Source organism: Gekko japonicus, unplaced genomic scaffold, assembly GCF_001447785.1.
Source record: "Gekko japonicus isolate JY-2015 unplaced genomic scaffold, Gekko_japonicus_V1.1 scaffold216, whole genome shotgun sequence".
Lineage (NCBI taxonomy): Eukaryota > Metazoa > Chordata > Lepidosauria > Squamata > Gekkonidae > Gekko > Gekko japonicus.
The window spans coordinates 34,786-60,100 of NW_015165240.1; the positions used below are offsets into that span (position 1 = coordinate 34,786).

Here is a 25,315-nt window from a genome sequence, read left to right on the forward strand (position 1 = left end):
TGCATCTGGATTTTACTGTGTGAAATGGCAAAATCCACTTGCAAATGATCGCTAAAGTGCTGAGAGTGCAATTTTCAGTGTGTGTGGAAGTGCCCTATGTTAGGAGGGATGCTGCAAAAACAGTCTTATTACTTATAGAAAGTGACCTTTTCTACACTCCCGAAGAATTTAAGCAGATATTGCCTATTTACCCTAATATGTGCCCAAATGTTATAGGTGTTGGTATCCATATGCAAGAAAAAAGTTTCTAGAATAGTATGTGGATATTATTGGCTACACTGGATGTAGTTTATACATGGCAGCAGAAGACTACTACCAGGGACTGCCACATTTACTTCAAGCATGGGATTTTAAGATCATCATTTATTAAACTGAAAATGTGCCAATAAATCCAAAGAGAGACTACTTAACTCAAGATGTCTGAGTGTGCAGCCGTGGAAACACAGGACGGCCACAGCAACCCACCATCTCTGTTAATCCAACACATATACTCAGAAGCTCCACTTATTTGAAATGGGACATTTGTTTAGGATCACACCCTAATCCCCAATGAAGTTGTGCCAGCAAACATTAAAGCATTACTTTAGAAAGAGCTAAAGAGTTCCTGGCATACAATTTATATTTAAACTTTTCTTCAGGAACTTAATGTTGTGTGTCTGGAATCTGACTACTGTATTTCATCTTTTGATGTTTAAACTTTGCAAGAAAGTGCTTATGGAGATTACTGCATATATGATACTGCATTTATATAATGCTGTTCTGAGAACAAAGTATAATTTGAACAAACTCAGCTATTAAATATAAATGGGCATACGTATAAAACTCAAAGTCTCTCTAGTCGCCTTTATTTGTATTCATAACTCTACAAGGTGTTCAAGTAGTGTGATTTAATAAATGCATACATACATTTAATCTTTGATTCACATGCTTTATTTACATTTGTCTACAGAACTGTATCTTCATAGAACAAACCAGTACATTTTAATTCAAGCCAAATGAAACCATAATTTTTTCCTTAGACCTCTATAAGCTACCACTTGCCAAAGTTAAAAACCATCTGTTACAATACTTAGGAATACAAAGCACAAGAATAACTTTTAACATGTAGCATCTAGCAAGTCAGATTTTCACAATTTAATAGACAGACTTTCAAGAAGTCAGAGGCACAGTTACAGGAGACTATCTGTTCTTGTGCAATCTATGCTACATTAAGCAATTTAAAAAACCAGATAGTTAAAGAGATAGCTAAAGCAATAAAGCAATTGCAGGGCACTTTTTTCTGCAAAATTTATCCAAAACACTTCTACAGCAAAAGAAACATTTTGCTTTGTCATTGATCAGTCTGAAAGAAGTGTAGGATGTTCTGAGAAGGAAAATATAAGACTAGTATGCTCCGTTTGTCTTTGTACATCTTGCTTTACAAAGCAATGTTCTATATGAAAACTGAAGACATATTGCTTCTTTTCTAGAAACACTATTCTCCTTTCACATACTTACCTTGGGATGTCGCTGAAGAGGATACATTTCTCCCAAGCAAATGGAGCTTAAAAATGGCCAGTATTTAACAAATATTGCTAGTAAAACAAATTCTATGAAGCATTTTAAGCCACAAATTTGCATTAGTATAATAAAATTACCTGCAGTGATCTGTGATTACAATTATGCTGAAGTATTCATTTCCTTTAAGAGTTACAAACCTGAAAGAGTTCCTGCCAAGTCTGAATTCAATTTCTCTTATTGACATACAGAAAGTGATTTCAGTATTACATTCCAATACCTTTACGAAAAGGCTCCAGAAGATCTGAATAAAAGCAATTCTTGATCCAACTTTTAAGACTTCCTTGTACTTTAATAACTATGCTCTAGCTCTTCAATTTTGGGTGGATCCGAAGTTTCTGCACACAGAAAGTACACCAATTTCCATTCTGACTGCAGCTGTTCACACCAAATTCTTGAGAATGTTCTTTGTGAGTGATGACTCAAGGGCTGAACTAGAAAATGGTCATCTCAACAGCACTGATGCGCACAGAATACCACATGCACTTCTTTGGATCCCAGAAATTACGTTCCAAAGAGACTATAAAACTATGAATTAGAATGTGACAAGACCTAATTCACAGAGCTGAAGCTTATGCATCATGCAAGTTTCTTCGAAACCATGCCATTAGGAAATACTCACAGATGTACTATTCAGCTCAAAACTGTACATAAGGGTTTTTTTGTTTGCAAAATTTGCAAACAGCTGTATAAGGCAGCATATCTAACTGCTGGTATCTTACCTAAGGAGAAGAGGTATTTTTTGTTTATCAGGATGTGAATGAAATCTTTTCTTACTGTTCCATGTGTTTCTTGGAAGGATGAAGGAAAAAGAATCAGTCCAACTTTGGTACAATTGGTGTGTGTACACATCCATTTTGATCTGGACATTTCTGTACCTAGCAAATGTTAAGGCTAAGCAGCAAATCAGAACGGAGCATACAACGCTCTCAAGAGACCACAAATTAATAAAACAGAACTATAACATTTTCAAATCCAGTCAAATAAAAATGGAGCAGGCATACATTTTTTGAAAGAAAAGCAGAGCCATACTACTCACCTTTATTGGGTTAATTTATGGCTTAAAATGTTTCATTATTTTTGTTTCATAGCTGCAGGTTTCCATTAACATGCACCTCTACTAGCAGATTTAGCACTTCTGACCAAGTAAGACACCAACTTCTTAAAAAAAATGTCTCATGCACTGGACTAGATGGTTTGTGTATGAGTATAAATCTGAATTGATTATTTCTTTTTAGAACTTGTACGGGATCCAGAATGAGAAGATCCAGATGAAGACCTGCGGTTCCTGTAATGAGAAAAATGAGAAAAAGCATGCAAACAAATTTGAGTTATTATGATCTTTGCCCAAAGCAGAAAAGAGGAAAAAATGGGGCAATATATAAACCGTGGATATAATTATTTGGTCTATCTCTGTACTGCAAGTACTGAACAAGTCCACAGGTACAGCTTTTGTTATTACGAATATTTTAGCAAAAATAGCTACACAAGGAACATTCTACATTTTTTAAAATAAACCCTTTTCTAGTAAACTCAGAAGTTACAAATTACATATTTTAAAGCTATGATTTAGAAAAAGATGGAGCCAGGTGGACTAAAGTGCATACAAATGGGAACAGTTATCTTCAAACACTCAGTACCCAAATACTCAACTTTTCCTAGCTCTCACATATTCAATCAATGTATAAAGACCAACCATTCTTATTCTACAGAAACCCAAACCTTTCAGGTGACCGTGATCTCGTTCGCCTTTTTTTGCGATCACCAGATGAAGATCTAGATCGACTTCTCTTTCGGCTTCTCTCAGGGGAAGAGGACGAATGAGAGCTTGAGTAAGATCTTTTCCTCGGGGTTGATGAACCCCTGATGGACCTGGAGCTGGATCTTTATTAAGAAATAAGGAAGATTTAAGCCTAGTACAAATAATGACCAAAAAACCCCCATATTATATATCACTTAAATGACAAATAGATAACAAAGAATCAGGCTGAGGCACAAATACTTACTGCTGTACTAACAAGGAACTCAATAACCTCAGAAAATGTTTCTCAAGCATGGGCCTCTGGCTTAATTTTGGAATTCATAGCTTGTCCAGCTTCAAAGCCACTTTTGTTACTGATAACTGGTAACAATAAGGAAACCTTTAATGTTACTTAATTTAAAGCTTCAATCTCAATAGAAGACTGAAGGAAGAGCACAGCATATGCAAAATAAACTTCCTCTATATTAAAAGAATGGGAGAATCAGCTTAAACTTGGAAACTGTATGCAACCTACCATAACCTTTGAAAAAAGTTTCTGGTGAAGTTGCTAGAAAGGGTATATCATCTCCATGCCTGCAAATAGTATCTACTGTGCTGCTATCTAGAAAAAAACAGAATACTTTCCCCTGGGGTGGCAAAAAACCTGCAGTTGTTCAGTAGTGAGAGACAGGCACACTAGGCATTCTCAGAGATACTTTTCATATTCAAGGATTTAGCCCTAATGTTGGAAACACCTCCAGTGAATTCCTGGCACAAATTAAATAGGGGAAATAGAGATAAAAGGTAAAGAGCGTTTCCTCAAAATAAGTAAAGAAGAGAACTGAGGAACATAAAGAATTCAGGGAACAATTTAGATTGGTGTATGAAAAGGTACATATTCTCTTTGTAGTCTGAGCCTGGGAGTGGGATACAAAGTTTCAAAAGGTGTTTGGGGGCATTAATGCTATCTCTTTATGTCACACTTTGTAGTTTCTATGTGTGTAGAGATAGAAGAGGCTGAAGCAGAGATGAGAAAGAACCCTTTGCATCTATTCAGAAATACTTTACTACTTGTTCTATGATGAAAACTGCCACGGATGCACCCACTGTTATTGGACTAGTCACTTATGGCTATGCTTCAGAATTCTTCAACTGCAAATGGAAACGTTTTCATCTAAATTATACCAGTGCAGTATCTTGCATACATACGTTGTGTTACCTCTCACTCATCTGACTGCTTTTAAGTACACGGTAGTTTCTGCTTTTGGCAAAATTTGAGTCTAGAGTGTATTTGTCCAATTAGTACATGTCAGACTAAGCTGTTAAGCTGCCAGATTCAGCCCACAGGCCCACACAGACAGATACCCTGGTTTTCATCTGTTAGAAAGAATAGTGTATTACTGCAATTTACAACTCTAGTTAAAAAAATAACAGAAGAGAAGAACTGAACCAAAGCCACCATTCCCATGCATATTTAAGGCAGTGGGTATTAGTCTGCTAACAGTGTGGTCCACCATAGGTATACCAGGGAGGTATCTCTGGAAGATTTAGAGGTGGTGCAAGGGGAAGAAATGACGTCACATGATGCATGACATCACATATAGCTAAAATCCCGGATGTGATATAACTGCCTTGGGTGACACTTTGGCTATCAACCAAAACTCCATGGCGAGTACCTTGGAGTTATTGGGGATGTCCAAAGTGTTGCTCAAGGTGCTTATGTCACACTTGGGTTCAGCTGGATGTAATGTCACACAATTTCATTTCTCCCACCAGTCTGGAGAACAAGGGCAGGAGTCCTCCTACCACAAGTTGGTACATGGCAACCCTAGAAAAAGAAAGGCTACTGTGGCTGCGAGACTGAGCTGCAAGCTTAAGCCTCTGCACTGCATTAGACATAAACAATCAAATTAGAACATAAGAAAATCACTTTGCTACCAGACAAGGAAATATATGCTGTGTGCTACCTTGTAACTTTTGTTTACCAAGTGTTTTGATCTGGACTAAAAATATTTATTCATTCCCCACTTTTCTCCCCAATGTGAAACCAAAGTGGCTTGCTTCATTCTTCCCTCCTCCATTTTATCCTCACAACAACCCTGTGAGTTAAGTCAGACTAAGAGTGTGTCTTTTCATGTTTCCACTCTTCTCACACTTCTGCCCACTACTCTGTACCAACAATCAAATGGGAATCATGATTATACAAAAGCAACTTGTGAGTTGTTAAATGGATATCAAGACACCAGTTTCTGTTCCCCCCCCCACCCCTGTTGCCATACATACAGACAAGCAATGCACCAGGACAATCCAAGGAATGGCAGGTCTTTGTGTACCTCTTATATTCCCATTCTTCCCCCCCCAAATCTTTTTATTGTTTTTATAATGCGAAAACATTACATACGACACATACTTACAAGTATTCCCATTCAAACCTCTCTGTTGAGAAAAGTTACATCAGAGAAAATTCAGACCTATCCCACCCTCAATACAGTCTTGGTGCACTGCCAGCATGCAGGTGAAAGTGGAGAAATAGGACTTTGCTGAATCCGGGGGGGGGGGGGGGGAAAAAATTTTTTCCCTTAAAAATAAAAAAAATAGGGCTTTTGTAAAACCGGGGGGGGGGGGGGATGATAACTATTTTAGCCATTAAAACTTCCAACAAGCTTCCCTAGTCTAAGGCAAGGGAATGCCACACTAATAAAATTCACATGGGGGAAGGGGAGAAGAGTTATCCAGATACCTAGGGCTGAATATAGCACATTACTCATTATCCTTTTACTCTCTCTCTCTCTCTCTGCCAAGCAGAGCGGCTGCTACCTCATTCACCTTGATTTCGACCCACGAGATCTAGAACGTTCTCTGGAAGTAGAATGAGATCTTGACCTTGAACTGGAAGAGCTTCTTGACCTGAAACAACATGAATAATTTTGTTTTGGACTGAGCACTCAAGACTGGGGGCAAATACAGACAAAAATTATTTTATCTTCTTGAGTACAGCAAAGAGGTCTAAGTATAGCATCTCATTAAAATGCCCTAAAGGCCAGACTCCAAAACATCTTTGCTTATGAAATGACTTGTGGTAATCCAGTGGTTTTTTTTTCTTCCAACAGCTGACTACCATAGCATATCACATACTGCATAGTTTCCCAAGGTGTTTGCCATGTAGTATGGAGGCATCATGCTGCTCGAAGAATACAAATTTAATTCCAAGAATTCATTTGCCAACAGCAATAAATGTATTTGCTTTTAACAAAATAATAGGCTTGCTATTTTAAAATATTGAGTATAAATTTGAACAATGATCCAGTGTATTGAAACTATAGATACATATAGATAAATTTTTAATAAAAAGGAGAATGCTTTTCAGCCAAGACCAAAATGCCAATGTGTAAATCACTATCAACAGGTTCAGAATAATCTTTTAAATCCAAGGGTTTCAGGATGTATTTTTAAATAATTTAATGTCATTTAAAAATAGTTGTGATTGTTTATGATCCAACTTATTACAATGAAGTTAAGCATGGGATATGCTGATTGTTGAAGTAATGTAATGAATTTTTTTCAGGTACTTGAAGCATTTTAGATGAAGCCACATATTTCCCTTTTTTATGTACATTATTATGCAAATGACTCATCTTTCACAATTTCCACTGTCTACTGTAGCAGAAGATGCTCCAAAGAGGGTAAGCTTCCTTAACTACAGCATGTTTTTTCTAAGGTTACAAATAGCTGCAGTGCAAAATGGAAGGCAGCTGGGCAGTGTAAAGAAGCAACACATGTGACTCCTGAATTCTATGCATCCATTCTTATTTAAAAGAGTAATCCTACTGTAATATCCCACATTAACTGGCAGCAATTCTGCAACATAATGTCCAACTGGAACACCTATGCCTATGGTCAAGAATTATTACCTACTAAGGATTTATTCTCAAAGAACTCAGGTACATGAACAGATTGGAAATGAAAACACTGTTCAAGATCACATTTGTAGAGTAAGTACCACTAGAAGCATCAAAAATTAAATACTAGTTGGCAGCTACATAAAAGATGCCCTATGATAAGAGTATAGAACACTTATATATTTTCTCTGTATAAAGTGAAATAGCAATTGCTATCCAATGTATCAATGTAGCTTGAAACACCATATAAGTCAGGATAACAGAAAAAAGACCTTCCCACAAAGCAAGAACTTTGTGGAAAACTGCACAAAATATACTAGGACTCCTGGTGAGGAAAGAGTTTTTAAAAAGGTGTTTTTATTTATACATCAAGCGTAATCAGTAAAAGGGATTTTCTATATGTAGAAGACTCAGTACTTACTTAGAAACAGATATAAAACAAAAAATTTCTCCTCTCCAACCCAAAATGTTAAAAAGTTCAACTATGAAATCTGTCTAGCTTAATAAGCAGGGTCCTAAAGAGTAAGGCTAGTGCTTTACCCTCAGCAGTCTACTGCCAAAGTCATATGCTAAAGCGCTTGATATCATAAAACCTAACAGGTATGATCAAGTATCAAGCCAAAGCAATGGTGGCCTAAGAAAGTGTTAAAAATCTACTGTCAAGCCAATCGCTTACACTGCTAACAAGCCAGTACATCTTCTCAAATGTATGACTACCTAAAATTTAATAGATAAACTCAAACTGTGAAAAAACCAGTCACAAAAAAGATGTAAATAAAGAAGTTAGATACTGACATTTTGTCTGGCGTTACCCTTGACCTGTACCCGTTTACCTGGACCTGGACCTTGAGCTTGAGTGGGAGGATGAGTGAGATGAAGATTGTGAATGGGAAGACTGTGATTTAGAACGGCTGCGTCTAGTCTGGGGTTTCTTTTTCTTAGCAGAATCTTCCTCCTCACTGGCATCAAGATTATATTTCGAGAGATCAGCATCATCTTCATCCTCATCCTGGTCAGGAAGAAAAAATTTACACAAGTAACTTTTAGACTAAATAGCTCTTTGTTCCACCTCACATAATATATCATGCAGGTACCAAAAATCTAACAGAGAGGAAATCATAGAACACACTTAAACATTCATTACATGCATTTTGTCAGTGAAAATACTGGGATCAGGGAGTACTCGGTTCAGATACCCACTTGCTTGTTTGATTACAAGAAATGATACAAAATACATAGTTTTACCTCATCCAATTTATATTTTGACAGATCTCCATCCTCATCCTCCTCTTCTTCCCCTTCTGATTCCTTATCTTCAACTTCCTTTAGGATAGATGCAGGGCCAACTGGCTTTCCTCTATATTTTTTCTTTTTGCGACCAAACTAAATAGAAAGCATTTGTAAATGGCTGAAGCATGGACAAAGTCAAACACTGATTTTAACTGAATACCCTTTACAATCTCATTTTATTTTCTTTCATTTCACTGTCCCACTTTCATTTTTTCCTCATTACTACCTGATGATAATAAAAAAATAGTTTTGTAGCCATTTGATTAATTATCGCCTACAGAGATAAACCATGATTTATATAAACTGTATGAATTATGAAGTTTAAAAATCTATGCTGGAATCCAGAGAGGTGATTGAAGAGAGCATCACAAGTTGCATATGCTGTTTCAGCTGCAGCTGTCATGGTTGAAGGAGCAATAATGGTATCTTATAGCTAGGTTGGAGTCCAGTAACACCTTGGAGACCAAGAAGATTTCCAGGGTATAAGCTTTACAGAGGTCCTTTACGCACTTGGATCTCATCCCTGGTTTTGTCAGAGTTCAACTCACAACACAATACCATGCATTTATCCCTGGTTATAACAGTATCCGTTTATCCTGGGACGTGGGTCGAAACCGGGGTTACCTCAGTGAAATGTGGAAGCAAAAAACACCCCAAGATAGTTACAGGGGTGAACTCGAGTATAGTGTAGAATATAAGTTCGGGGACAGGGTTGAACCAGGATTTAAGGTCTAGTGTAGAATCACCCAGAGTCAAAGCACCCTTTGTCAGATATGAGTATCTGAGAGAGCTCTGACTCTGGAAAGCCTGTAGCCAGAAAATCCTGCTGGTCTCCAAGGTGCTACTACACTCGAACCTGGCTGTTTTACTGTAGACCAACACAGCTACCCTCTGAAACAATATTATATTAATTTATATTAATATTTCTTGCATACTGAAGAATTCCTTCACAGGTTTGGTAGAATCACCAATTATAAAATGGAAAAGCTAATTTTTTTAAAGCAAAAGCAAGCTGAACCTCAAATTTCTAGAATTTTTATCCTTGTTTGCATTAAGGCTAACTAGCAGTTTGGTTTCCTTCAACCAATAAATTCCTTATTTTAGTGCAACTATAGAGTGCACAATACAAATTTACAGACTACTTTTATGGATTAGGACCTAACCACCTGCTGTACTTAGATTTCACATCTGAATTAGCTTTTTTAAAAGGTATGCCTATTTATAATGTATGTCCCACCTACCTCATCATATTCACCATCAGATTCTTCACGTTCTATATACTCAACATTCTCTCTTTCATTGAATCCCCCACCATATCCTGCAAAGACAAGTTTCCAATAATCTCAGATAGTATTTCAACACAGGTGCTAAGCATTTTTCAAAAACTGCCTAAAACCAACATAAATTTCTAAATAAGAAAGTCATCATGAAATATGTAGACCCTTGCCATTTGCTGGAGTTCTGTTCTTGGGATCCCTGTCAATATTGGAGGCAGGGGATCAGCTGTCTGCAACGATGGACTGGGGCAGCTGAAATGGCACTGGAAACGCACCCCTGGACGAAATCCCAGACTGGAAAAGCCACATACGGCACCCAGTTTAGCTGCAGCATGGGTGAGCCTACAGCACAGCCTACTCTACAGCACAGAATGCAGAGTATAACTACATGCACAATTAAATTTCGAGGTAGGAAGGGGCAGTTCTGTGGAGGACATTTTTCCACGATAAGCAGACTGAAAATTCTAAGCAGAATTTAAACTTATCTTACCTATGCTGTGGCTTGGATATATTTAAAAAAGTGTGTGGGTGATAACAATCGAATTACCGTAAAGTATTGTGATTTATCTATGTGTTTTATGAAGCTGTATTTGTGTTTTAATATATTTTTAATCCTTTTAATGTAAGCCGCCCTGAGCCAGTCTTCGCAGGGAGGGCGGGATAAGAATCGAATAAATAAATAAATATACACTTGCAAACATAAATATGCACTCCAAGAGTGCTAGAAAGCACATGCCTTTTTAGTAAGAGTTCTTATACATAAAAATACATGGAAAAGCCTTGGATATCTGTTTTTTTATCCCCATAACAGTGCTTAACAACATACAGTGCTTAACAGCATATATTTTTGGTAGTATACATGCAATGCTCATGCAACTCTGAATACAATACTCCTCATCCCAGTAGAATTTTACAATGAAGTAGGGGTTTCTTACTGAGACTGGAGCATCACCTTATTTCCACTTTATCCTCATTTAAAGTTATCAGGTGCTACACTGTCAAACAAATGTCAGTAACATTATCATAATGGACATGGTAGTACTTCTGTGTACACACTGCAGCTGCTGAAATAATCTCCACACCCAATACTTAAGTCTTTACCCCTCTCATCAAAGCCATTCTCAAAAGTTCGACAATATTTTAGAGTAGTTACTGATACAATATAAGAAGCATGGGTTCTGTAAGGGTCTGATGTTTTTAAACTTGTTTATTAAGCAGTGAAGTGGCTAAATTTGCAGATGACACGAAGTTGTTCAGGGTGGTGAGAATCAGGGAGGATTGCGAAGCACTCCAAAGGGATCTGTCGAGGATGGGCGAGTGGGCGTCAACATGGCAAATGGGGTTCAATGTGGCGAAGTGCAAAGTGATGCACATTGAGGCCAAAAATCCTAACTACAAATACACGTTGATGGGGTCCGAACTGGCAGAGACTGACCAAGAAAGAGATCTTGGAGTTGTAGTAGATAGCTCAATGAAAATGTTCAGACAGTGTGCAACTGCAATAAAAAAGGCCAACACTATGCTTGGGATTATTAGGAAGGGAATTGAAAACAAATCAGCCAGTATCATAACGCCCCTGTATAAATCGATGGTGCAACCTCATTTGGAGTACTCTGTACAGTTCTGGTCACCACACCTCAAAAAGGATATTATAGCATTGGAAAAAGTGCAGAAAAGGGCAACTAGAATTATAAAGGGGTTGGAACACTTTCCCTATGAAGAAAGGTTAAAACACTTGGGGCTTTTTAGCTTGAAGAAACGACGGCTGAGGGGTGACATGACTGAGTTTTATAAGATTATGCATGGGATAGAGCAGGTAGAGAAAGAAGTACTTTTCTCCCTTTCTCCCAATACAAGAACTCGTGGGCACTCCATGACATTGCTGACCAGTCGGGTTACAGCAGATAAAAGGAAGTACCACTTCACCCAAAGAGTGATTAACACATGGAATTCACTGCCACAGGAGGTGGTGGCGGGTACAAACATGGACAGCTTCAAGAGGGAATCGGATAAATATATGGAGCAGAGGTCCATCAGTGGCTATTAGCCACAAGGTATAGATAGGAACTCTCAGTCTGGGGCAAGTAATGCACTGTATTCTTGGTGCTTGGGGGTGGTGGAACAACAGTGCGAGGGCTTCTAGTGTCCTGGCCCCATTGCTGGACCTCCTGATGGCACCTGATTTTTTGGCCACTGTGTGACAGAATGTTGGACTGGATGGGCCATTGGCCTGATCCAACATTGGCTTCTCTCATGTTCTTATGCTGAAATGGAACAGAAGACAAAGTCTGGAACACAAAGAAACTTACAAAGGCATGCACAAACACACTCTATTTGTTTTCAAAGTTAACAAAAACAGAAAGTACACACAATACATCTAGCTGCTTAATAATTCTCTGTGTGTTCACTCCAGGTGGGTGTGGGGGGGGGGTAAAGTGCTTATTTTAGTCTCAGCTATACATCAAATACGCATCAGTCCCAGTTTATCTGTAGCACAACTGCCATTTTTAAATCAGAAACACTGCACTTTTTCTTTAGGACAAGCTATTATGATCACAGTCGTTCCCACTGTAAGATGGATGTCAAGAAACAAGGCAACTGTTTCCATGTATAATACTGTGGTCCTAGATGAAAACCCGTTCAACGGGTATCCATTCTGTGGAAACAGACTGATTCCATGTGAACACCCACCATCTCTGGGTTATAGGGCTAATCTATATCAATTACATTCCAATGCTACTGCTGCTCTCTATTTCAACAGAATTTCATTTTACTTCCTTTGTAGACCTTTAAATTCTTTGTATGCAATTACGTATGTGTGGTAATTGACGTAGTTGCATTAGACTGTCTGTACTAGAATACACAGAGTGCTTAACACAAATTATCCTGTCACATTAACACCAGGTGGTGACTGAAAACAAGGACAAGCAATCCTTCCACAGCAGTTGTTTCCTACCTGAAGATTCCTGGAAAATTCAATTCACCAAGTGCTAAAGTTATCCTGGTTTGTTTGTTTTTTGAGATCTATTCCACAGCCTTCTTAGTGGTTCAAGGATCTTTCCACTGTTTCTAAAATCTTTTGATTTAAAGAAGTCTCTTTGTGAAGCTACAAGTGCCAAGACTGACCCATACCCCTCAGAAACTTTACTCTCAGTTGCCATAACCCACAGACACAACGTTGAGACAAAAGCACATGTGAATCAATTATAATGGTTACAGCCTTTGAACCCCAGATGAAGAGTTCCCAATACCCACAATGGCTTTATTGCAAAATAACAAGAGATTGGATGTATACCCCCCTTCACTACCCAAAGGAGTCTCAGAGCATCTTACAATCCCTTCCCCTTCCCACAAACGACAACCTGTGAGGTAGGTGGGGGTGAGAGAGCTCTCTTGAGAACTGTCCTTGAGAAAATACCTCTGAAAGAACTTGTGACTGACCCAAGGTCACACCAGCAGCTGCATGTGGAGGAGTGGGGAATCAAACCTGGTTCTCCCAGATTAGAGTGCACGCTCTTAACCAATTAACCAAACTGGCTTGTCAGGAAAACATGGTTTGTGCATTCTATAAAAAACAATTTTTAAAATTAAATAATCATTCTACCTGTCCTTTCCTCAAGCTTGGCATATTTTGGAGTGTTGCACATATTGCATTCTGATCTTCTTGCCCAGTTAACATTACCACATCTTTTGGAGAGAATGGGGGGAAAAACAAGAGTTAGTGGTTGAAGCACAAGAAGCTCTATTGGCTCACATACAAACAGTTGTCAACGTAAAAAAAATTAAATACCAGAAAATTCTCAGAACTGACACTATAGTAATCTCTTTTAGCAGATTATTGATTCAGACTTTTTTGTGCAATATAAAATCTAGACAGAATCAGCAGTAACCTTGTTCTCATGACTAGCACTACTTAAAGTAATTCAGGCAAAATACAATTAAGAATGACCAAACTAAAGCTAGTATTTGGAGTCAGTAAAAGGCTAAGGAGATGCTGGGGTGGGGGGAGGTGAAATTCAGTGACAAAAGCATGCTGCTCAATCAGGTACAGATTTCAACATGATGATTTGGTTCCCATGGGATATCAATGAAAATAAGAAACTCAGAAACAAAGCTGATGCTGACTGAGATTTTAAATCTACCTCAACTGAATCAAGATTCTTACTAAACTGATAGTGCAAACAGTTTTCAAGATGATGCTAAAAGTTGTCTCACAGCAGTATTGCAATTCAATACATTTTATACCGCTCCTTCAAAAGAAACTTGTAGCCAAAATAGTTTACAAGTCATAAAAACTACAAACTTGGACATACCTTATACTCTAAAATAAAGTATAAGGCTGTGTGGAAATCCCCAGTTCCATTTGTTTTCCATGTGTTTAGGAGGTTTTCAAACAGAGGCCAGATGGCCCTCTGACAGCAATGTGGATTCTGTGAACTTAGGCAGATCATGAGAGGGAGGGCAGGAAGGGCTGCCTCAGTGCTTAATTCTTATGGCTCTTTCTTACATGCCCAAGGAAATGCTGATTGCCACTTTGGGGTCAGGAAACAATTTTTCTCCAGGCCGGTTTGGCCAGGGATCCTGGAGGCTTTTTGTCATCTTCTGGGCATGGAACAGCAATCACTGTGGGTGTGGAGGGGGAGGTATTTGTGAATTTCCTGCACTGTGCAGGGGGTTGGACTAGATGACCCTGGAGGTCCTTTCCATCTCTATTTCTATGATTCTAGGAATGCAAAAACTGAAGAGTTAAGATGAACAAATAGCACACTGATGCTGTCAAGTAAAAATTTATAGCTGATTTTAACATTTTATTTTCTATGCACTATTAAGGACAAAACAACTCAGTAAAATAATTTGAAAAGGAGTTGGTTTTTATACCCAGCTTTTCATTACCCGAAGGAGTCTCAGAGCAGCTTACGATCTCCTTCCTTTTCTCTCCCCACAACAGACACCTGTGACAAAGGTGGGGCTGAAGGAGTTCTGAGGGAACTGTGACTGACCTAGGGTCACCCAGCTGGCTTCATGTAAAGGAGTGGGGAATCAAACCCAGTTCTCCAGATCAGAGACCACCACTCTTAACCACTACACCACACTGGCTCTCATTTGCTACCCCACTAATCCAAATCTACTAAATTGACTGACCTATTGATCAAACTGCTTTAGTCCTCCTGTGCTAGACAGTATGAGAATAGTGCAAAATAAAGGCTGCAATTCTATGCGCACTTACCTGGGAATAAACCCCACTGAATACAACAAAATTTACTTGTAAATAAATATGCACAGGTTCAAAAGATTGAAGGGAGCAAATTAAACTGCAGATGAATAATAATTAACCATAACAAAATGTTTCATGAAAATTAGAAGTGAACTGCAACATAAAAGAATTTTTAAACTAACATACGTTTTACACTGCCAATCATTAGCACTGAAGAGACCACGACTCTTTTCAGCAAGGGTCTTTCCTATCTCAGTCCCTCCAGCTTTCATCATCTTTGCCTCTGTGGTTTTTTCTGAAAACAAAAATAACAAGTTTCAAACATGTGTTTCTTATCTGCCTCTCAAAAACGAAAACTACCATTTTAGATAATTACCTCGGCCACATCTGTTACAACTGGTTCTTCTAGCAAAGTTAACATTTCCACACCTGCAAATAAGAGACATCATTTAAATTTTATGTACATAACTGAATTTTAATCTTTTATTGTGCTATGTTTCAATCTTTTAAATTGTTACACTTACATGCTGTGAGCCGCCCTGAGCCCACTTGCAGGCTAAGGCGGGATAAATATCAATTCAAATAAATAAAACTAAATAAAATAACGAATTTTTTACAACCTAAAGGCTTGGAAGTCCTTCTAGATTCAATATAACTTATTTCCAGTAAGAATGCTTAAGACTATGCTCTTTTTTAATATATTCTAAATTCTCTCAGGGTATAAATTCTAGTTCCTAACGTGCTTTTTTCTCTCATGAAAAAGAAAACCAGACCCACCTAAAGTACACAACTCTGAACTCATAAAGTGGTATAAAATCTCTTCTCCATCTTTTAAACCTACCGACTTGAGTTATTCACAGGGTAATAGTGAACTGGAAGCTTTGAAACTGCAGTGCGTCTTCATACCTGAGAATAGCATTACTAAAGTGACGACTATGTGGATGGGGGTAAGATATCTTACATGACTACATTTTATTCAAAAAAACTTTCTACCTGATGCATTTTAGTTGGTCGTTGGCTTGATTTTGTGAAATGTTTAAGCTATTTATTTCAAACATTTGGATTTTGTCAATTATTGATATTGCAAGCATAAATGAGACTTGCATTGTTCCCTAATAAGACCATTGTTGAAATACAATAATTTATTTTCTACATGTAACATCTCAGTTCCCTACATTGCTGCAATAATAACTGCTACAGCTATCCTTATTAACTTACACTGTTTCAAAAATTACAGCTACTGCTTTATTTTAGGAAGGCACTGTCCAAAAGTCTCAATGCCAAAATAGCAAAAGAAAGCAACAGCTTTCACTAATTTCAAATAAAAATATATTTTGGAGTATTAGCATCAATGTGTCTAATTCTCAATGTGGTCACATTTGCGGAAACTTAAATCCTGAGACTACAGCCGTACAGCACAGATCTTCTGCAAAGCAAAAAATTGTCCCAGATTTGCAGAAAACTCTGACATTAAAACACATACATACACAAAACCAACTACTGGAGGGAGGTTAAAAACCCAAAACAATAAAAGCAGCACTTGTAGCTTTAAGAAACAAATGCCCTCAGTGGCTATTGCAAGTCAACCACAACAATAATGCCAACTTTCAAATCTTACTGAAAGCAGCTAAAAGGTAGGCAGAGGGGACAGGGACTTTTTCCAGGGCTGTTTTGTTCTTTGAGGAAGGACTCACCAGGGCCAAGCCTGGCAGCAACCATCAGATGACTTACTACCACCTCACTTGCATGACTCACTCAAACACACCTGCCTGCTACTGTTCAACAGCAGCCACTCCACAAAAGCTGGTGGTGTAGGGTTACAGTTTCAAATTATGATCTGGGAGACCCAGGTTCAAATTCTCACTCTGCCATGGAAGCTCACAGAGTGATCTTGGACCAGTTAGACATTCTCAGTGTAACCTCACAGAGCTGTTCTAAGAAAAAATGACTGATGTAAGCTGCTCTGGGTCCAAATTATAGAGGGAAATGGGCTTTTAACCTGAAATAATTTATACATCTTTAGTTGGAAGACAGCTAAGTCAGGCTGAATGGGGAGAAGGAAGCAGCAAAAGAAAGGTCCTCACGCAGGTTTCCCAAGTACTTACTGTGATTCGGGGGGGGACACAGACGTCTTCGCAGTATCATTCCCGCGGGGACAACAGACGCTCCGCACCATGCTGTTGCCAGGAAGTGACGCCGGGCAACGCTCAGCCAATGGGGCTGGAAACTCAATGGTACCATCGAGTTTTCAGCCCCATTGCCAAAGCATCGCCAGGCGTCACTCCCTGGCGGTGGCATGGTGCGTTACAGGGAGGAATGGTCTGGCCGGGGAGCATGTTTCCCCCACCGGATCACGGTAAGTACTTGGGAACCCTATCCTCACATCAGGAGTTGACAAGAGAAAAGAAAACAGTGTGGGAAAGGAGATACAGGGGAAAATGAGGTTCATCTGACTCCTCACTGCACAATTGGTTCCAGCCCAATGGACAGTACCTGCAACTGGGTCATAGTTTTCCCAGGTAAAGGCTGCCAGGGGGAAGGAAAGACGAATAGTTAAAGAGGGGGAGCAAATAAACGCAGGCTGGTTGATGGGTGGAAAGGAGACTAGGAAGCAGGAAAAGGGGAGAGGCTCTGGGGGCTCTTGGGAAAAGGAAATATTAGGGGAGAAGAAAATGAGATGTTCCCTTCCAGTCCTTGTGGGTCCCTGCCTGTAGCCATCTGCATAGCAAAACTTGAAAAAGGTAAAAGTTTTCCCAACTTTACAGCTCAGTATATTTAAAACACAAAGAAAAGGGTTTTGCACCACTATTATGACCTCAGGAAGTTGTAAGGTTTATGTGCATTTGACTTTAATGGGATGACACTCGACCAACGTAACAGACCCACTTTGGGAACACTTACATCACTTTCTATAGCTAAGGCTGCTGAGCAGAGAGTAAGAAGTTTTGGATTTCTCTGCAGGTGCAGATGATGATGCAGGGTATGGAAGCAATAGACATGTAAACCCCACCAAAGGAATAGTGGATGAATGCTGTTTCCAGAGCTGTGACCTGAAGCGCCTGGAGATGTACTGTGCACCTGCCAAACCACCGAAATCAGCACGGTCTGTACGTGCTCAGCGCCATACTGATATGCCTAAAGCACAGACTGGTAGTGGGCAACAGACATGGCCAAGTATAGGAAATTAGCAGGTACGGTGCACCTGTCAAACCACCAAACTACCGAAATCAGCACAGTACAGTCTGTACGTGCTCAGCGCCATACTGATATGCCTAAAGCACAGACTGGTAGCAGGCAGCAGATGCGGCCAAGTATAAGAAATTACCAGGTTTAACTTAATTGGGTTAGGGCTTAGAAATTATAAACTGATTGGGGATTGTTTAGTTGTCTAATTTTAGTTAATAATGAATTGATCTGATGTATTTGATAGTTTGTTTTCTCCTAATGATTATGGAATGAGGTGTCCATTTTCCCAATTGATTATGGATTGATTTGTTACATGCCCTGTAACTGATTAATTACTTTCAATTAATTAATTTGGTATCTAAATTTGAATCCAGAAATTAACAAGAGGATTCTAGCTGTCTAAATAGACTGCTAGATTAAATTGTCAGGGCTATATCAAATGTAGGATAAGAGGGAGCCAACACCTGCTCTTAAGAACTGCTCAGAGGGTTTGATGCCCAGTTGGTATCAGGTTCACAGCTGGTTTGCAGCTGGCAAAGATCACCAGACAGGATGACGACCAGGCACAGGATTCCAGTGCTCCTGGGGGGGGAGGGGAGTATAGTGGTGGGACTAGACATGGAGTTAGGGGAAGGAAGTGGAGAACTAACTTAGCTCGGCCCCCTTCCAGTCTATATCCCATCCCAAAGGTAGTAGGCAGTGGGGTTAGGACGATTGACCCTCCTCCAACATTGGTGTTGTGCAACGCCAGGTCTATAAACAAGACTATGGTCCTTCAGGATGTTCTGCAAGAGCAGAATACAAACCTGGCGTGCGTGACCAAGACCTGGGTGTGAGAGGGAGAGACAGTATCTCTCTTACAGTTAGCCCTTCCTGGGTTCTTGGTCCTTCACCAATCGCAGACTAGGGGGTGGGGAGGAGTGGCTCTATTCATCCGGGAGGCTTACTCCTTCAGAGAACTCCTGCCACCAAGGATCGCGGGCATAGAGTGTGCCGGTCTAATGTGGGAAGCTGGGGAGAATGTGGCGATTTGGCTGGTGTACCGATCACCTAACGCACCGGCTAATAGCCTACTGTCCCTAGTGGAGGCCATATCAGGCTGGGCATTGGAACACCCTAGGCTGATAATCTTGGGTGATTTCAATGTCCATGCCGACGATGCGGCCTCTACTCAGGCAACGGACCTGGTGTCGTCCATGGAGGCTTTAGGACTCTCCCAATTTGTAACGGTCCCCACTCACTAGGCTGGACACATGCTCGATTTGATCTTTGTAGCAGGGGTAACAGTGGACTGGATTACTGCTTTGGCAGTACCATGGTGAGACCACTTTGCCTTGAAGGCCAGTTTGAGTTCCTCACTCCGACCCTGTTTGGGCGACGAGCCAATTTTGGCTCACCCGCGGAGCCAAATGGACCCAGTGCGGCTTCAGATGGCTCTTCAGGATCCGGAGCCCCCTGATGGCTCATTGGATGAGCTTGCAGAGGACTGGCATAGCCGACTCTCGACAGCCATCTACGAGATCGCTCCCCAGCGCCCTCTGCGCCCCCAGTCTAGGCTTGCTCCATGGTTTACCCAGGAGCTATGGCTGATAAAACGGGGGCTAAGATGGCTAGAGAGGCAGTGGCAGCACGCTTGTGACATAGCTATAAGAGCATCTTACTGGATGTTTATGAGATCCTGAGATGGCAGTCAAGGCTGCTAAGAGACAGTACTATACAACTACGATTGCATCTACAAGCTCACATCCAGCCCAATTGTTTAGAACAATTTGGTCTATTACTGCTCTGCCACAAAGCAGACTAAATGCTAGGGAATCGGATATTGGCTGTGAGGCTTTTGCGAGCTATTTTGCAGATAAAGTCTTGTTGCTTCACCGCGACCTCCCTGCCACAGTTGGTACAGTGAGTGAACTCGAGGCTCCATGCACGTCTTCTAGTTGTGTTATGGACCATTTCAGCCTGCTCAGCCTACAGGAAGCTGACAAACTGCTCCTAACTGTTCACCCTACCACGTGCTCCCTTGACCCATGCCCTTCATGGCTAATTAAAGCTGGCCATGAGGGGTATCGAGGTGCCGTGCAGGAAATCATCAACAAGTCCCTTTTGGAGGGGCTGTTCCTGGAGGCACTTAAGGAAGCAGTGGTGCTCTCTTTAAAAAGCCAACCTTGGACCTGGCTGAATTGGCCAACTACTGGTCGGTTTCCAACTTGCCATATTTGGGCAAGATAATAGAGAGGGCAGTGGCAGCTCAGTTACAAGACTTCTTGGATGACGCTTCCATTCTAGACCGCTTCCAGTCTGGCTTTAGCCCGGGCCACGGGACAGAGACGGTACTGGTTGCCCTCACAGATGACCTCCAGAGTCATCTGGATCGGGGCAGATTGGCAGTGCTGTTGTTAGATCTGTCAGCTGCGTTCGACACAGTCAACCATCAGGTACTGGTCCACCGCCTCACTGACACTGGAATCCAGGGACTGGCCTTACAGTGACTTGCTTCCTTCCTCCAAGGTCTGGGACAAAGAGTAGTGCTGGGGGATCAGCTGTCCCAAAGGCACCCACTGGAATGTGGAGTGCCCAAGGGGCAGTGTTGTCTCCGATGCTTTTCAACATCTATATGCGCCCTCTTGCCCAGATTGCCTGAAGGCATGGGCTGGGATGTCACCAGTATGCGAATGACACCCAGCTCTATCTGCTGTTTGGCGGTCAGTCCGACTCCAAACCGGAAGACCTAGACCGGGCATTACAAGCCGTGGCTGGGTGGCTTAGGCTGAGCCCGCTGAAACTGAACCCAACGATGACGGAGGTCCTGTGCCTGAGTCAGGGTGGTCCGAGGGTAGGGATCCCGCTCCCAACCTTCGATGGGGCCCGACTGGTGCCAGCACCGGAGATTAGGAGTTTGGGAGTGGTCCTACATGCCTCCTTAACAATGGAGGCCCAGGTAGCAGCCACTGCCAGATTGGCCTTTTATAATCTTTGGCTGATCAGGCAGCTGGTTCCCTTCCTCAAACGCAACGACTTAGCAACAGCGATCAAATCAATGGTCACCTCGAGACTGGACTACTGTAATACCCTCTACCTGGGGCTGCCCTTGTCTCAAAACCGGAAGCTGCAGCTGGTGCAAAATGCCACGGCTAGGCTTTTGATGGAGTTCTCTATCTGGGAGCACATCGAGCCAGTGTCTGCCTATAGCATACCAGATTCATTTCAAGGTGCTGGTTCTAACCTTTAAAGTCCTTTATGGCTAGAGCCCTACATACCTGAGGGACCACTTTTCCCCTTATATACCCCAGAACAGAGGGACCACCTTTCCCCTTATATACCCAAGAACAGGCTGGGCCTCCTGAGTCTCAAGGAGGCCAGGCTATCAATAACCAGGGCCGGGGCTTTTTCACTCTGGTGGAATGAGCTCCCAGAAGAGACCTGGGCCCTGCAGGACCTTTTGCAGTTCCGCAGGGCCTGTAAAACGGAGCTCTTCCACCAGGTTTTTGGAGCTGCTGCCACCACTAACTATTGATGGTTCAAAGTGGAGAGCCCAGTTTTCCTGGGATTCAACCTATAGCCTGAGACAGCCGCCTAAGTTGATCTAAACGAGCAAGAGCCGACTGCAAATAAAGAGTCCGAGTAATAACCACTGTGAATTATTTGATATAGATACTAACACTTCAATATGTTTTAATATGAATAGTCAGAATTGTCTTATTATTAATGTTGTTACAGTATTTTACTGTAATTTTATTGTAACTTCATGCTGTTTTGTAACCCACCCTGAGCCGGCCCTGGCCAGGAGGGCAGGATATAGAAATTTAACAAATCAAATCAAAAGAAGACGTAAACGTTTTAAAAAAAAGCAGAACAGAGCAAAGCCTTCAGCTTTCAGTGGGAGTTACAACACAGACTCCCTTCCTGAACCACAAACATAAAGGCTGACTACTTGTTGAGCAACGAGTACGCTACCGGGGGGGAGGGGTGGGGAAGAGAGAAAACGTAACTAAACTCTCAGCTCCTAGCTTTGTTCGGGTGAAGGGGGAAAGGGAGCCGTGTGCTTCTCTTCCCCGCGGCAGTCCTAGACAGGCACATCTCACGTCAAGGCCCCGCCGCCACCAGAGTCCCTCGTAGGCCCAGGCAAAAACAAGGCCTTCCTTCGCACACCTCAGTACTCACTTTTTGTCCGGGCAAATCCAGTCTCCATCGCTGACACGGAAATTCTTAGTCGACATCTTGGAAGCGCAAAACGGTCAAAGCCTCCCCCTTTCGCCTCAGCTCACCGCACGGAAACGAAGCGGACGACAACGACGCCAGCAACACCTCCTCGGCGGAGAGCGATAAGGACCCCAAGGTCCTGCCTATGATAGGCCTATCAATCGCAGCGCCTGTTTCCAAGATACCCAATCCTGACAACATTCTTTCCGTTTCAGGACGTAAAAGCTTACGGCTTTGCAGGTCGAGCCGCAGAGATACCCGGGCCGCCAAAACGTTTTTGGGGTAACCCAAATCTAATCAGGCATTTAGTTAGACGACTCTACAAGTATAACAGGAGCAAACGAAGGAGGCGCGAAAAGAGACCCGGGCTTGTGGAGGACCTTACAGCTCTCGCGGGTTTAGCAAGGAGATAAGGAGGGGAGTACAGAGACCGGCGATACGTTTCTCCTGTTCTCTTTTTGTAGCCGAGTTTGATTAACGATTTTCAAAATGGGGTTGCTCTTAAAGGTGAATCGATATAAAAAACAGATCTTGGTAGTAGCTATGTTTTGAAGCGAGATCTCAGGTGCTGATCTCCGCAGCAGGCTTCTTCTCCTACTCCCCCGGTACAAGACACCAATATTGGCTATATTTCCTATTTAGACAACGTTCTAATAAGTGTGCGTGTTGCTTTAGAGAAGGAATATACGTGTCGATTGTGGGCTAGGAGACCTACAAGACCAGCAGCTTGTTCAATTGATTTTTTTAAAAAAACTAGCTTTGAATATATAAAAGTGCCTGGCCATCCATACGGAACAGCATATTGGTGTCCAGCAGCCATTCCCCTCCCCTTGCATTTTAACATCACTTTCTTGATTTAAAAAAAATGTATTTATTGTTTACAAGGAAGTTAGCACACAGAGCAAATTAAAGTACTGAAGGAAGGGTAGAATTGAAAAGGTAACACATAAGTAAAATGAGGGAATACTAGGTTTGTATTCCAAACCAGATTAGCCACAGTATATATTCTATGGCTATTTTAGGGTTGAAACTTCATTGGTAAATCAGATGATAAGTCATTGACATGTTATACTGTTATAGAGCCATTACAAGAAACAGAATAAGCATCCTGTTTGCAAATGTATTTGGTTGGGACTTACCACTGCCCTTGCAAAGTGGCAATATTTGCAGTAGATTTAATATGCAAAAGATAGAAATAGTAACTACTATTTCTTTTAGAACAGCAGTCTTTAATCCCCAGGCAGCAGCATGAGAATCACTGAGATGCAAGCATTTTATATGCTTTCACATGACAGTAAAAGGACAGCTAGAGTCTCTGAAGTACCTGTGCTCCTCTTAGCATGTACACAATGAGAGGCAGGAGGGAGGGGCTCTTACTATCTACTCATGTGCACTAGTTCTTCATGTGCAAGTCCTTCCAAAAGGCAGCCCCCAGTTACAGCTCTGTAAGGACTTCTGGGACAGCTAATGAGGTTATTTGACTCACTTGAGTCTCCTGACCCATTGGCTGAAAACCACTGCTTTAGAGGTATTATATTTTCCCATCTAGATCTTCTTTTGACATCTTACATAAAAATAGGTTACAGATGATAAGTGATAAGGACAAAGGGAGGAAACAAACAGATGGAGAGTAGCAGGTGGCTCCCCCCCCCCAGTGTTCAAGATGACATGATAAAGTGTTTGCTAAGAGCTGATACTTGATTATTAGGCAACGTAATGTAGCCCAATATAGTAGCTCCCAGGAAAGACCAGTATGAGTGCACCCCCCTCCAAAGATCCGTTTGCCCACACAAAACCAAGGGCATGGGAAACTATTCTCTACATATAATCTGACTTAAGACAGCAGGACTGTGAGATCAGGCTTCAGATTAGATTAGATGACAGCATTGATACGTATTGAAATGATGTAGTTTTGGCACTTGTCTGATCTATCTGGGTGCCTTTTAGTCTGTTGAGCCCAAGGATGTGGACAAGATTCTTGGACAGATTATACCTACCATCTGTGTTCTCAACCCTTGGGCTATGGTGTCACCAATATGCAGATGATACCTAGCTCTACTTTTCTTTTCCTTAATTCTGAGGATACTGTTGATGTTCTGGAGGGCAGCGATAGCGGCAAATAACAAGCAAGCTGGCAGAAAAAGAACATGGCGACGGATTGGTGGCAAAAACGGCAGGCAACTCGTGGAGGCACGGTCCAGGCGGCGTGGAGGCGTGGTGACGTAAGTGTGGTCAGAGCCTGCGGGACAGAGACCAGTGCGACTCATCGCGCAGCCGCGCACCACGGAGGGCCATCCCAGGGGAGCTGAGCCGAAGAGAACAGACCTCTGCCGGAAAAAAGACACTACTGCTTGGTTCCAGGAAGACCCGCCTCAGAAAGAAAAAAGATCTACGCTGTTTAAGGTGCCTGGTAAGGCATACATCTCCCCTGAATATATGTGGCCCTAGTTAGATGATTAAATATATGTGTAAACCGCTCCGAGCCTTCGGGAAGGAGCAGTATAGAAATGTGATTAAATAAATAAATGTTCCGAATTACTGCTTGGAGTCAGTAATGGGCTGGATGAGGGTGAACAAGCTGAAGCTTATTCCTGACAAGACAGAGATTCTCCAGGTTAGTAAAAAGGCAGACCAGGGGCTTGAGATCTCTCATTTTGGATGGGGTTATGGTCCCCTTGAAAAGCCAGGTTTGCAAGTTGGGAGAGCAGAGCTACTCAACACAGCTGTCACATTAGACAACCAGTTGGCTGAGGTGGTCTGGAGTGGTTTCTCCCAACTTTGGGTGGCGCATCAGCTGCACCCATAGCTGGCTCAGTCGGATCCACCTAAAGTGATCCATGCCTTAGTTACATGTAGACTGGAATATTGCAATGTGCTCTACTTGGGGCTACCCCTGAAAAGTGTTCATAAACTGCAGCTGGTACAGATGCAGTGATTAGACTGCTGCTTA

The 25,315-nt window shown here is 41.5% G+C and overlaps 1 protein-coding gene across 1 annotated transcript; it reads right to left on the reverse strand.

Annotated features, from left to right (window-relative positions):
• Positions 1–913: 913 nt before the first annotated feature.
• Positions 914–22,484, reverse strand: ZRANB2 (zinc finger, RAN-binding domain containing 2). Its single transcript, XM_015410019.1, has 10 exons — positions 22,327–22,484; positions 15,356–15,408; positions 15,166–15,274; positions 13,369–13,451; positions 9,729–9,805; positions 8,443–8,580; positions 8,031–8,206; positions 6,125–6,205; positions 3,280–3,441; positions 914–2,845 (listed from the first exon to the last, which is right to left on the reverse strand). Exons 1-10 carry the CDS (start codon positions 22,380–22,382, stop codon positions 2,782–2,784), a joined length of 999 nt encoding a protein of 332 aa, XP_015265505.1. The 5' UTR covers positions 22,383–22,484; the 3' UTR covers positions 914–2,781.
• Positions 22,485–25,315: the final 2,831 nt, after the last annotated feature.

Coding starts and splice junctions, on each gene's coding strand:
- ZRANB2 (XM_015410019.1), bottom strand. CDS start 22,382: ATGTCGACTAAGAATTTCCGTGTCAGCGATGGAGACTGGATTTGCCCG. Junction 8,581..9,728: donor CTGATGGTGAATATGATGAG/GTAGGTGGGACA, acceptor CTTTCTATTTAG/TTTGGTCGCAAAAAGAAAAA. Junction 6,206..8,030: donor AGCTCAAGGTCCAGGTCCAG/GTAAACGGGTAC, acceptor ATGTTGTTTCAG/GTCAAGAAGCTCTTCCAGTT.